General features: G+C 46.0%; 4 protein-coding genes across 4 annotated transcripts; 2 read left to right on the plus strand and 2 right to left on the minus strand.

Moving 5' to 3' along the window:
• Positions 1 to 86: 86 nt before the first annotated feature.
• BDQ94DRAFT_181578 (transcription factor domain-containing protein) lies at positions 87 to 3,260 on the minus strand (the record flags this gene model as incomplete). The annotated part of the gene is made up of 5 exons (XM_026773918.1): positions 87 to 1,833; positions 1,887 to 2,840; positions 2,902 to 2,975; positions 3,038 to 3,067; positions 3,207 to 3,260. 5 exons carry the CDS (start codon positions 3,258 to 3,260, stop codon positions 828 to 830), a joined length of 2,118 nt encoding a protein of 705 aa, XP_026631302.1. The 3' UTR covers positions 87 to 827.
• A 529-nt stretch (positions 3,261 to 3,789) lies between these two features.
• Positions 3,790 to 5,452, minus strand: BDQ94DRAFT_156920 (general substrate transporter; the record flags this gene model as incomplete). The annotated part of the gene is made up of 3 exons (XM_026768676.1): positions 3,790 to 4,075; positions 4,136 to 4,526; positions 4,591 to 5,452. The coding sequence occupies 3 exons, from the start codon at positions 5,450 to 5,452 to the stop codon at positions 3,790 to 3,792; spliced, it is 1,539 nt and encodes a 512-aa protein (XP_026631303.1).
• Positions 5,453 to 5,876: 424 nt separating this feature from the next.
• BDQ94DRAFT_181581 (class-II fumarase/aspartase family protein) lies at positions 5,877 to 7,335 on the plus strand (the record flags this gene model as incomplete). Its single annotated transcript, XM_026773919.1, has 3 exons — positions 5,877 to 6,079; positions 6,138 to 6,377; positions 6,428 to 7,335. 3 exons carry the CDS (start codon positions 5,877 to 5,879, stop codon positions 7,332 to 7,334), a joined length of 1,350 nt encoding a protein of 449 aa, XP_026631304.1.
• A 709-nt stretch (positions 7,336 to 8,044) lies between these two features.
• Positions 8,045 to 9,825, plus strand: BDQ94DRAFT_156922 (glycosyl hydrolase family 79 C-terminal domain-containing protein; the record flags this gene model as incomplete). The annotated part of the gene is made up of 5 exons (XM_026768677.1): positions 8,045 to 8,250; positions 8,305 to 8,543; positions 8,596 to 8,736; positions 8,796 to 9,034; positions 9,097 to 9,825. 5 exons carry the CDS (start codon positions 8,045 to 8,047, stop codon positions 9,823 to 9,825), a joined length of 1,554 nt encoding a protein of 517 aa, XP_026631305.1.
• Between the last annotated feature and the right edge of the window lie 1,355 nt (positions 9,826 to 11,180).

Consider the following 11,180-nt stretch of genomic DNA (forward strand, 5'->3'; position numbering starts at 1 on the left):
TCTTGGCGCTGATACCATGAGCTTATCTTCAACAATCAGCATTCGTATTTAATCTGTAGACCCTTAGACACAGTATTAGCCTCACCCGGCCCTGAATTCCCTCTACACAAGACCCGCACCTGGTCCCCCAGTACTGACAGCCCCGACTCGCCGTACGCGATGGTAGGAATACTGCTCGCGTAGGATAAGGGCCACAGGTGGAGGGTGGAGAGTATTGTGTGCGTGAGTCCAGGGAAGGTTCTTTCTGCACTTTGTCTTGTTGATTTCACGATTTGACTTCCCTGCGAGTGTTTTGAGTTTGGGATGTGGGATAAGCCGCACGTGGGAGTCTAGTGATCAAGGTGGAGGGGCGTTTCTGGGGGGTGTTTGGGAAGTGAGTCCGGTATTCTAGGATAATGTCTAGGTAGAATTTTTGTAGTCTCGGGGAAGGTTTGAGATCTGGGTGCTGAGATTATTGTTCATATTGCTAGGAAGCGAAAGGTGCCTTAGGATTAGGTAGAAGATACGGAAGCAGATTACTGGTATTTGGACGCGCCAGAAATGGCCGTCTTCTCTGCTCTTCCTTGCTTATCGTCCAGCCTGTGGCACTGACCCTCTCTCCAAGCATGCCGATTTATCCGACAATTGCATATTTTCAGTAATATGCCTATCCTATGACTCACTTTTGTTAATACGCTTTGTGGACCAGTAAGTGATCTGGTGCTTCACTTTCCTGTCATCTTACGCGGCTTTACGAGACTTCGATGGATGCCTCTTTCGAAACATAATATATTCCGAAGACAATAAATCCGCAGTGCTTCCGAATAATCACTTCCGGTAATTGATGTTTATAGCTCAAGGCAGTCAAAATCCAGGATATCGTGATCCCATATTCCAAAGTCAAGAGGAATCGTCGCCATTGGTGACTCACTTTCGAAATTCGCCGGTTCATGGCCACCCAGATCAGCTTGCGGCGGGAATGATGATGTTGGAAGGGAATTTTGGGCCATAAAAGAAGTCCGTTCAATTGACACAGACGCATGTCTTGCATTATCCAAGCGTCTGGAAAACAATCGAACTAGGTCTTCAGCAGCTGAGATCGTTTCGATGTCAATACATGTGTTTGGCCCGGTATCAGGAGCAACCAGCTCCGCCTTGTGCTTATCGAGCAGCTTGAGGGCAGTATCTACTATTCTACCCATCAATGGATTGAGATTGTGACTTGGTGTTAACGAAAATGACATGCACATCCATTGATGGTAGAAGCACAATAGCGTCGACTGGAAGACTATTGATGACTTGTTCGGAAAAAGACAATGAAGTCGTTGGCCATCATGACTGCTTTCCAAAAGGCCGAGTATATTGAGTGCTGCACGAACGCATCTTGACAAGCTCTTCATGAATTGGGGGTGTTTCGGGTCAAATGTCAATGCTGGCTGGTGAATTAGCACAACAGCCACGTTTCCTAAGAAGTGTAGAAACAGTGTCTCGAACGATTGACCTGATGAATTGATGTGAAGGGTGTCCGGTAGAGCATCGTCGTTCTCTTTCATCCCACTGCCTTGGAATCGGACTACGCTATGGTGCCACACCGAGAGCTCGTGGTCCAATGCGGTAATTTTGGCGACACCATTTCGCCGCTTAGTAGTGGTATATAGCGACTTGAGGCAGCTAGAGAAAAGTCTGAGCAGCTTGACGTAAAGGATAAAGGTAGCCATGCTTGTTGTCTCTCCCGGCAGTGGGAGCGGTATGTCAGAGGCAGTCACATCGTCGAGATCCGTGTCAATAGGCAGGTCGGTATCCACGTCATCGTCTTGGATCAGCTTCGGCAAGCCATGTACTACGCTGCACGCGCTGTTCGGGAATGAGCGGTTTGAAGGGATAAATTTGTTTGACAGAAAACTTACACGTCCACTGCGTAAACGCACCACCACATCCGCTTTCTTAATTCCATTTCCCCAGCGCAAAAGCGGAAACGCCTAGAATGCCGATGGAGTCCTAGAGATTGCGCGAGACGAACAGCCTGACCAGCTGTCTGAACCCATTCCTCATGTTTCCGTGTGAGCTGAAGATATAGACAAGTCAAAAGCAGGGACTGGAGTCCTGCAAGGCCCTCGTTTTCGGATGCGGTTGTTAACCGGGAACATTCCAAGGCATTGAGGTAGTATGAATTGCACTCCGTGGGTGACCGATTCTGCCACGCTGTAATAGAGAGGACAAGAAATATTTGTCTCAGGATAACATAGTCAGAAGGTGACAGGTTAGGGTCGTGGGTCTCAACAAGATCGAAAACCCTGTGGAAGGCAGAAAGAAACTGTTTCTCCATGAATATTGGCCATATTGATGACCAAAATTTTGAAAAGTCTGTCACCCCACGCAGGTAAAACGCTCGTGTGTTCTCAAGCAGGAAATGCGGTGGTCGAGAAATATTACTTGACTTTGACAAATGTCGAGTTTGGGAATATTCTGGACCAGGCCCGAGCAGATGGAGCCGATTTACAACATCTGGAAAACCCTCTTCATGATTGAACAAAGACTTATAAGCCGCTTCAGCGCAACGAATAAAATAAATACCAGTCGTTGATCCTGCAAATCGGTCGACACTCGGTGTTAAGGGCACTAGGCGCCCCAGATGCTTGATAATAGATTGGTCTTGTTGATTTGCAGTAGTTGCCGCATCAGACGATACTGCAGCTTGTGGCACTTGATATTTGGGGCCCTGAAAGCTATGCGAAGGGTCACTCCATTTGGGTGTGTTCAAATCTGTGGAGTGACTAGAACGTAGTTGCTGGATCTCGCGCTGTAAATTTTCATTTTGGGCTCTGAGCTCATCGAGTAACCTTTCTTGTTGCTCAAGATGTCTAATAAATTGGTTAACAAGATCCACAGGTAACTAAAATGGCCAAGCAACACGTCACTTACCTTCTGGGCCGCGTTCGCCTTTTAAGTTGCTTGGACGTGACACAGGAAGCTTCAGACGCTTTACAATTGCTACACTACAGGAGTCTCACCCTATTAGTTCACACTATTTATCTGAGATAGATAAGAGGAGAAATACCGACGGTAGTAATCCGTCACAGCGGATTTTCTTTCTATATATACGGCATTAGGTTTTTATGCGGCCAATCTGTTAGTGTAAGAAGATCTGCTTACATCCGGCATCGATCACTGACAGGCTGCATTAGTAAAATGTTCAATTGAGAACATCAGACGAAAGCATACCATACTTGAGATGACAATTGCAACCTAGGCATAGCATCCCTTTGCCCAAAACCTTCCATTCTACTTATTATCCCAGAGATACATCGCTATGCGAGGACATTTGAACCCCGAGAACACGGAGACGCGGGGAAATTCTCGAGTGGGTCAGCAGAGAACCCGAGGCCATTCAGTCACGTGAATCAGGCTGACGGAGGCAACTTGCTGCTCTCACCCAACCTGCCATAACTACACTCTGGCGGTGTGACTCAGTCACAGCACCTCACAGACGGCTATCCAATATCTACATAGCAGATCAATATTGGATTTGGAAGTCGGGTCATAGATGCTCAATTGCTAGTGCGGAATAGTTCAACTGTCAACCAGAGCCCTGAATAAATATTGTGCTGATTAATATATATTATTAAGTATGGACAGCTTCATCCACCCTACATGAACACAGACATACGTAGTGTTTTATAGGATATTATTGGTATACCTTTCTACCCATCAAGGAATGCAGTCTTTACTGAACATTATGTTTTGAATACATCCTGAAATGACGCTCAACCATATCCAAGCCCAATACTATCAACTACCCAAGCTACATCTTCAAACGCCCTCGTGATGTTCAACCTTCGCGATCTCACCTTTCTCATGTGAAATCCGACCTTCTGCATCGCAATCAGGAGACCGAAAAGATGACCTGACAGTTCCTCGGATGCTCAAGCCTCGTTTGAACAGCATGTCTAAATCTTCAAGCTTCCACCCCATAGTTTCCGGATACAGAAAATACACCGAAATAGGAATGCATGCACCCATCACAGCATAAACGATATAATACTGATATCCGATGTCATTTATTGCAACAGGAGTAATCATTGTGACGACGAAATTCCTATCCCAGTGAGTACTATAATTCATGGAATGTGACGGCTGCATTGCAGGGAAAGCTTACCAAAGCCAATGATTTGCGGTCGAGATCGAGGCCATGGCAACCCTTAGCCGAAGCGGCGCCACTTCGGTACAGTACAGGAAATTTGCACCCAAGAACCCGATCGGGATAAAAAAGTTGAATAGGAAAATAAAGAGCGCTGACATAATGGAGGCAGGCTTATTTGCATGTGGAAAGCTCGTGGTGATGGCCAAGGCCAGCATGCAAAGCGACATTCCTGTTCCGCTGACGATAAACACCATGCGGCGGCCGTACCGATCGATGCAGTAAAAAGCCACGAAACATGAGAGGAACTTCCATGAGAGCGTTGCAGCAGCGAGTATTCTCGACATCATGCTGCTCATCTGAAGATTCTCTTCGAATATAATCGGAGCGTAGACTGAAATAAGGTTTCCTATGAGCAGTCACGTCAGCGGTCATCTGCATGCACGTAGGGGGCGTGTTATATGGGCACTTACCTCCCGACATTTGCTGGTAGAACTGGAGTAGAATGCACAGAGAGAAGCGATAGAGCAGCTTTTCATTATTTGGGCGCCAAATATCCATAATTGAAAGACCACGCGAGTAATTCTCTAGTGTCAACTGGATTGCCGCAATGTCTCCGCTCACATCTTCTGACGCGGCTGATGCACCACTCAGACTGACGAGTGTTGCACGAGCCTGCTCGAGGCGGCCCTTTTGAACAAGCCATCGAGGAGACTCTGGAAGAAAGAAGATTGAAAACATAGGAATAAGCGAAACCAACCCCGGAATTGCCAGGGGCACTCTCCAAGCAACCGAACCGGACTTGATTTGATAGAATCCTAGGTTAACCCACGACGTTATTGCGTACCCTGCACTGATAAAGACGCCATCCAGAACAACATGCTTTCCCCTACTCTGTGCCGATGAACATTCAGACTGCCAAACAGGCACAGTCCCACTAAGCATTCCAATGCCAACTCCAATTATAAGCCTTCCCACAATCAACTGAGCGAGCCCAAAGGAGGAACAGCATAGGACCTCCCCGACCAATGTTGCTAGTGAGCCTGCAAAAATAACTCTTCGTCTCCCCAGTATATCACCAATGAATGAGCATGAAAGAGCTCCGATCAAAGCACCTAGGGTAAATGTCGAAATAACAACCCCTTGGACTGTTAGATTGTGGCTTTTCACGGCTCCTACCGTGTGGATGGTATCGATTTCAGAAAACGTTTTGGTCCAGCTTTCCACAGAGACGAGGCCACCGACGCCTGCTTGATTGTAACCGAAGAGAAAAAAGGCAGGGCACACTACCAGAATCAACTGGGCAAGAGACAGTGCTCGACCGTGGAGTGCCATCCTTTATGGCGACTAATTTCACGCAATTGTTGTCCGACATGTGGGCGAGGGTGAATCCAGTCCATTACGGATACTTTTATACCTTACAGACTACCCCACAGCCAAGAGGTTTCCCCGGGATATCTGTGTAGGTGACGGGGAGCAAGTATGCACCCCAGATTGGCCAAAGAAGACTGACGTGCGGTTAAACCGAAATTGCGGGGATGGAATAGGGCTCGCTCGGGAGACTAATTTCGGGATAAGGCCTATCCCGTCGGAATAGTACCAGGCTCCGGGATAGTGTCAACATAGTTTCGGGATAACAGCTTACTGCTTAGATGACTCTCGAATTTCTCATTTAAAAGGCAAGTATCTACCAGGGACATCCATCTCTGCGTACGACCATCAATTTTCTGAGAAGCATCATCTATTCAACTCCCGAAAAATGTTGAACAGTGCGGTTGATTCCCGCATTTTCCGCAACCTTTTCGGAACCGAAGAGATTCGTGACATTTTCTCAGATGAAGCGTACATCAAGTGCTTGATCGAAGTTGAAATTGCTCTTGCGCGAGCTGAAGCAACATTCAATGTTATCCCTCAAGAATCGGCCGATGTTATTGCAGAGAAGGCCAAGTACGAAAATCTAAAGTACGTGTCCTCCTTCCTGAACGCTGCAAGTGTGTGATAATAACATCAATGAAAAAAGCCTCAGTCGCATGGCCGCAGACACCGAAAATGTTGGGTATCCTGTTTTACCGTTGGTATGGCAACTGGCTGAGATGGTACCCCAAGAGCATGCCAAGTACATCCATTGGGGCGCCACGACTCAAGATATCATGGACTGCGCTTCCATGGTGCAAATGCGTAGGGGACTCGTTGTTGTCCGTCGGAACCTTCATGAATTGGATACAGCTTTACGGATTCTTTCGGAGAAATACGCCGACACGTAAGGCTCATCTATGCAACGCCGCTATAGGAGATGCTGACATTTCAAAGACCCATGGCAGGCAGGACCCATCTTCAGCATGCGCTCCCGATTACATTCGGCTATAAATGCGCCGTATATCTCTCCGGAATTCAACGGCATATCCAACGATTGGCCGAAATAGAACTTCGATGTTTGCTTGTTCAATTCGGTGGCGCGGCTGGCACGTTGGCCTCGCTTGGCTCAGATGATACAGGTCTACAAGTGCGAAAGCAACTTGCGAGGGAACTTGGGCTACATGATCCATCAATTACATGGCATGTGGCACGCGATCACGTTGCAGAGGTTGTCAATTTCCTCGCGCTAGTCGGGGGATCTCTCGGAAAGATCGCTCTAGATATCATCATCATGTCGTCTAACGAGGTTGCCGAAGTGGCTGAGCCCTTCGTACCGTTTCGGGGGGCGTCGTCAACTATGCCTCAAAAGCGGAACCCCATATCAAGTGAAGTTATACTTGCCTCTTCGAAGCTGCTTCGGTCTAACGCATCATTGGCTCTGGATGCCATGGTGTCCGATTTCGAACGAGCTTCCGGCCCCTGGCACCTGGAGTGGAGCTGCATACCAGATTCCTTTGTACTATGCTGTGGTGCACTCCACCAAGCAAACTTCATTATGAGGGGACTTCTCGTCAACACCGACGTTATGTCAAGCAATCTCAATATGACCAAGGGCTTGATTGTTGCGGAGGCCGTGATGATGGGAACTGCGCCGAAGATTGGTCGCCAGAGAGCACATGATGTGGTTTATGAGGCCTGCACAAAGGCAATTGAGGGAAACCTCCCCCTAATTGATATTCTCCGACAGGATGATAGTCTAGTGGCTCAGGTCGGGGAGGAGAAGCTGAGGTCTCTCTGTGATCCATGTCAGTACCTTGGTTGCTGCCGACAAATGATTGAAAATGTCATTCAGTATGAGTGAGGTAAAGTAGGAATGAATTGCAAAAACTCTCTTAAACCTTGTAACATATTGGAAAACATCATTTTCCCGCATTTTCAGACTCTCTGTCTTATCTTCATATTAACAGGTCCCTAGAAACCTCTTTATAGGGGTTCGATCTGGAGTTAAAGACGTAACGGATTATGGTTGAACATACGCCATATTCGCTGACATATAACAAGTACTGCAAGTGTGTATAATCTACACCGTATGCGAGAGCACGAGTGAGTCGCCACCTTATTGATGGTATTGGTGCATATCCTGTCAGTCTTAGTACAAAGGCAGGGATGGATAGCGTATAGCTATATCGCTCTCTTCCAAGTCTAGCTTATTGACCTACAACTGAAGCGATAATTCTAGGAGGCGAAACAGCATGATGTGAGTAATATATCATGTAAGTCTGCGGTAGCTTCCATCTTCCCCTACTTCCCCTCTTCGCGCAGTAAAGGAACTGATTGTTGCGGGGTTGATCCAAAGCTGCAGCTTAGTGACACGGAAAAATTATTCCTCAAATAGCAGCGATGACAATCAGTCATTCTCAACTTTATATTCTGTTTCGGTGAAAGAATGCGCCGACGTTGGTTCCCTTTCCTTTGCTATAATAAATTAGCGAAGGGCACTGCATGAGTATACAGCACCTTAAAGGGAAGATAACACTATTTTGAAAGCGATTTCAGGCAAAAGTCTCCATGATGCCTAGTTCTCTTGCGAGTATAATCGCTCTTACATTTTTTATTCCAATTGCAGTGTCCGTTCAATTCAACAACTTCAATGTCACCCGGGAAATAAGCATCTCTCCAGCTGCTAGCCCTAGACCAGGGAAGCAAATTGTGGATGCAGCATATCAATCGTTCTCAATTGAGTTTTCGTTCATGTCAGACTATGCCGGAAATGATACGTAAGTACATTCCACCCCAGTTACTACTGGTCACGTATTGATAACTGTTGCAAGACACCCAAATCATTTTTCAAGGCAAGTGATTCAGAATTTCTACGATATATCGGGCGCATATCCGATATTCCGTGTGGGCGGCAGCACCCAAAGCTCTGCGATATACTATCCGAATCAAACCGAGGCTATCATCGACCCATTTAGTTCTGTCGCCTCTGACCAGCCATCGCATACTTTTGTTGGCCCTTCGTGGTTCCAATCCTTTAGACAATTTCCTAATGGCACACAATATATCTATGGTATAGTTACTACGGTACTACAAATTGCAAAAGGCTAACAAAATTCCGCCAGGCCTCAATTTTTTCAATACAGTAAACGAGACATATAACAATATTGGAAATGGCCTTGATCAATGTGTACTTGAGGCAAACGCCGCCTACAAGACAATGGGAAACTCGTTATATGCATTTGAAATTGGGAATGAGGTCGATGGTAAGTTGGCTTTTGATAATATTGTGATCGTTTAGACGGCATTTAACAGTATTGATCAGGTTGGGGAAATGGCAAGCACAGAGAAGGGAATTGGACAGTACAACGCTACGTCAACCAGTGGAACGAATTTGCGACAGCTATAAGTCGGAACTTGACTGGCGAGAACGCAGCGAGATTGTTTCAAGGATGTGCCTTTGAAGCACCTCGCCATATCAACGAGAGAACGGACTGGAATGTTGAAAATGCCGAGTTAGATGGTATGCATCCAGACAAGACAAAGACAGTATCCGACCATGAGGTGAGGAATCATACCATTAATATTCAATGATCACGGACTATTTGTTGACCGGAATTTTTTAGTATATGGGCGCTAACTGCCACTACACGGGTGCTGGCCCAACAATTGAAGACACCCTTTTCGATCGCACCAACATGCTCTCTCGCGTATGGTACCATGACTATCTGGGCAATGCGACAGCGGAATCAGGTATCAAATATGTCATTGGTGAGACCAACTCCATTTCTTGCCAAGGCGCATTCAATATCTCCGATGTTATGGCATCTGCTGTCTGGGCTGTTGACTATGTTATGTACCTATCCTCACTCAAGGTATCTCGTGTTCATTTCCACATGGGAACACGCTATCGCTACTCACCCTGGCAGCCTATCGTCTATAATGACAGTGCTCCTCATGTCAATCCAATGTACTACGGGAATCTGTTCAATGCTGCAGTGTTCGCCGGCGGAAATAAGCAGACAGAGGTTCTTGTCAACGAAACAAACTTCGGCGCATATGCGGTCTACAAGTCCGGAAGCCTTGATGCTATTGTGGCGGTCAATCTTAACATCTGGAATTCAACATTAGATCCCGTTGCCAGGCCATACACAGCGCTAGCTCTTCCAGAAATCTGGAAAGATGCCAAGGTTTCTAGGCTCACAAGCCCGGGTGTTGATATTGCCAGTAATATTACATTTGCCGGTCAATATGTTGATGAGAATGCGAAAATTGTTGGACACAAATCATACGATAAGGTGACTGGAGGCAAGGTCCTCGTCGGGGCCGGGGAAGCTATACTTGTTCAGAGGTGATCAGTTGCTTGTAAGTCCAACAGTGAAGATATTTTTGACATCAAGGGGTATATTTTTGAAGATGCACACAATGGGAGGCCATGTCTGGGCTGTATCTTATAACGATCAGACATTCACACCTAGGCAACTGAATTAGAAGTCCCCAAATTTTGGATTTCCAACGGGCAGAGACTTTAAATTTCGAGGCTTCTATTCAGATACGGTCCTGATTTAATGATATTGTGAAGCTTTACATTGAACATTTAGAGAAGGATCATCTATCATACTATATAGTGGTAATCTATCCATAGTCGTTTACTTCCTTCACATAGCGTCTCAACGGCCCAGCCACGATTTTGTGGACCTCCACCGAATAAAAACCTCTATCTCGAGGATCAGAATCTCTAAACATGGCAAAATTCATGTATCTAGGATTTGGTTTAGCTCCTCTCCACTTGAATATAAATTGCCATTGTGTTTGACTGCACATGAGGCGATCGTGAGCAAACAAGCCCGAGTACTGTATATAATTTCCTGACAACTTATGCTACTGTCGATATTAGCTATTAATATTTAGTATAACATTTGTACAAACAGGATACTTTCCAAGAATGCATTTTGCTTAAAAGAATTTAATGACAACGTGCCATTGGAATATGCTGACAATAAGCAGAATAAGGTACGCGCCGCTCGGTTATGGGATTCTACAACAAAGTTCAGACGAAGGACTGGATCACGAGGTGAAGGCCACTCTAGATTGGCACCAGTGTTATACTGGCAAGAGTTCAGTCGATCACAGTTTCCCCAGATTTCTCCACCTACCATATCCTGTTCTATGCTTCCCCGCAGTTAGACGAGGGATTAGCACCAGTAGTGTGCTTTGAGTCTGTTATTCATTCTACCTCCTAAGACCTGGTCGGGATATGCTTGCCCGAAATTGTTGATTAAATACCTTGGCAGGTACCGATAGTCTCGGGGTAACATCCACGTAATTTAAGAGGGAAATTTATAGTGACGGACAATTGTATACAGTTGCTCAGTCAGGATGATAGGCATCGAATTGGGGCTAGTCCTTTCCACTGTACTCTACCCTGTATAATAGGGTGGCTGATATTGCAGGAATAGAAGCTGACTAAGAAGCAGATTCTAAGAAGTGCTTTGCCAGGAATGATACAAAAAGAAGAAATATTTCACCGTGGATCGCGTCACATAGCACACCCTCCTAAACCGTAATAATCAGTACTAATCTATTATTTATGATCGGGTACAATCCCCTAGTAATTTGAGCCATCAGCCTATCAGGTACGCAAATATCGGAATATTGAGCTACTTTCTGCTGATACTATGCACATCTGGATTAGGGTGTGGTACACACC

Source organism: Aspergillus welwitschiae, assembly GCF_003344945.1.
Source record: "Aspergillus welwitschiae strain CBS 139.54b unplaced genomic scaffold BDQ94scaffold_3, whole genome shotgun sequence".
NCBI classification, from domain to species: Eukaryota; Fungi; Ascomycota; class Eurotiomycetes; order Eurotiales; family Aspergillaceae; genus Aspergillus; species Aspergillus welwitschiae.